The sequence below is a fragment of the Podarcis vaucheri genome (assembly GCF_965113315.1).
Source record: "Podarcis vaucheri genome assembly, chromosome: 9".
NCBI classification, from domain to species: Eukaryota; Metazoa; Chordata; class Lepidosauria; order Squamata; family Lacertidae; genus Podarcis; species Podarcis vaucheri.
In genome coordinates, this window is record NC_138767.1 from 76,601,371 (window position 1) to 76,602,884 (window position 1,514).

A 1,514-nucleotide genomic window follows, 5' to 3' on the forward strand; every position below is an offset into this window, starting at 1 on the left:
GGTCAGGGCGCAGCCTGACTCCCTCCTCTGGCAACCTGCACATAATTCTGCATAATTGGTTGCCATCAATTTGATTTAATTAATTTTATAATGAAATATTTTAGATTGTGTGATTATTTGACTGATTATTTGATTGTTGTTAGCCGCCCTGAGCCCGGCTTTGGCTGGGGAGGGCGGGATATAAATAAAATTTATTATTATTATTATTATTATTATACCCACTTTCTTCCCCTTCCAGTGCCCAGAACAGGTTGTGGGTGGCATCTATGGCGTGCTGAACAGGAAGCGGGGGCACGTCTTTGAGGAGTCCCAGGTGGCCGGCACCCCCATGTTTGTGGTCAAGGCCTATCTCCCTGTCAACGAGTCCTTTGGTAAGTGTCAGCTTTTATCACTTGCACTTGCATCTTCCAGGTAACCTTTGTCAGCAGCTGGAGGTGTGAAGGATCGATCAGAGGTTGTCTCCCAGGCTAATCTGAGATGGCTGCTACAAAGTTGAGCAGGTCTTGCCCTGGTAGCAGACTTCTGTTCCTCTTAAGTACATTTCTGAGCACAATTCAAAGTTTGGGAATGACCTTTAAAAGCCCTAAATGGCCCGTTATACCTGAAGGAACATCTCTACCCCCATGGTTCAGCTTGGACACTGAGGCCCAGCTCTGAGGGCCTTCTCGGTAGTGGCGCCCTCCCCGTGGAACGTCTTCCTATCAGATGTCAAGGAAATAAACTTTTAGAAGACATCTGAAGGCAACCCTGTTTAGGGAAGTTTTCAATGTTTGATGTTTTCTTGTGCTTTTAATATTTTGTTGAGAGCCGCCTACAGTGGCTGGGGAAACTCAGCCAGATGGGTGGGGTATAAATTAATAAATCATTACTAATATTATTTATTAAGGTAGATGCCTCCAGGATGCTGCTTTTAGCTAAGATGCTGCTTTTAGCTGGTTGTGGGGTGTGTGGGTAAACTTGAACACCTGTATTTCTGTCTTACAGTTTTGTTTGCTTATAGTATAAACTCTTCTCTCTCTCTCCCTCTCTCTTCACAGGCTTCACTGCTGACTTGAGATCCAACACGGGTGGCCAGGCTTTCCCCCAGTGTGTGTTCGACCACTGGCAGATCCTGCCCGGAGACCCGTTCGACAACACCAGCCGCCCCTGCCAGGTGGTCGCTGAGACCCGCAAGCGCAAAGGGCTGAAGGAGGGCATTCCCGCACTAGATAACTTCCTGGACAAATTGTAAAAAACCAATCAACCAAGCTGAATTAAAAATGCAACACCAGATGTAAAAGAATAAATTTAAAAATGTATGTTGTGGGACTCCAAATTTAACTTGCATAATAACATCAGTGCTGCAGGTGTCTTGCAAAAGGCATTGGGCCACTTCCTTGCTTGATCTTCCGTCTCGGGGCAGATTTTAAAAAGAGCCGTGTCTGCATTCAGCCTTAGAGGTTCCAAGCCGTCTGCACACGAACCAGCGGGGCCGCTCACCCAGTGCCATTATAACTTCCAAAAATACATTTCCA

General features: G+C 46.2%; 1 protein-coding gene across 1 annotated transcript; it reads left to right on the top strand.

Annotated features, from left to right (window-relative positions):
• Window positions 1-229: 229 nt before the first annotated feature.
• On the top strand, window positions 230-1,298 carry LOC309540213 (elongation factor 2-like). The gene is made up of 2 exons (XM_082236836.1): window positions 230-371; window positions 1,038-1,298. Exons 1-2 carry the CDS (start codon window positions 329-331, stop codon window positions 1,229-1,231), a joined length of 237 nt encoding a protein of 78 aa, XP_082092962.1. The 5' UTR covers window positions 230-328; the 3' UTR covers window positions 1,232-1,298.
• The last annotated feature ends 216 nt before the right edge of the window (window positions 1,299-1,514 follow it).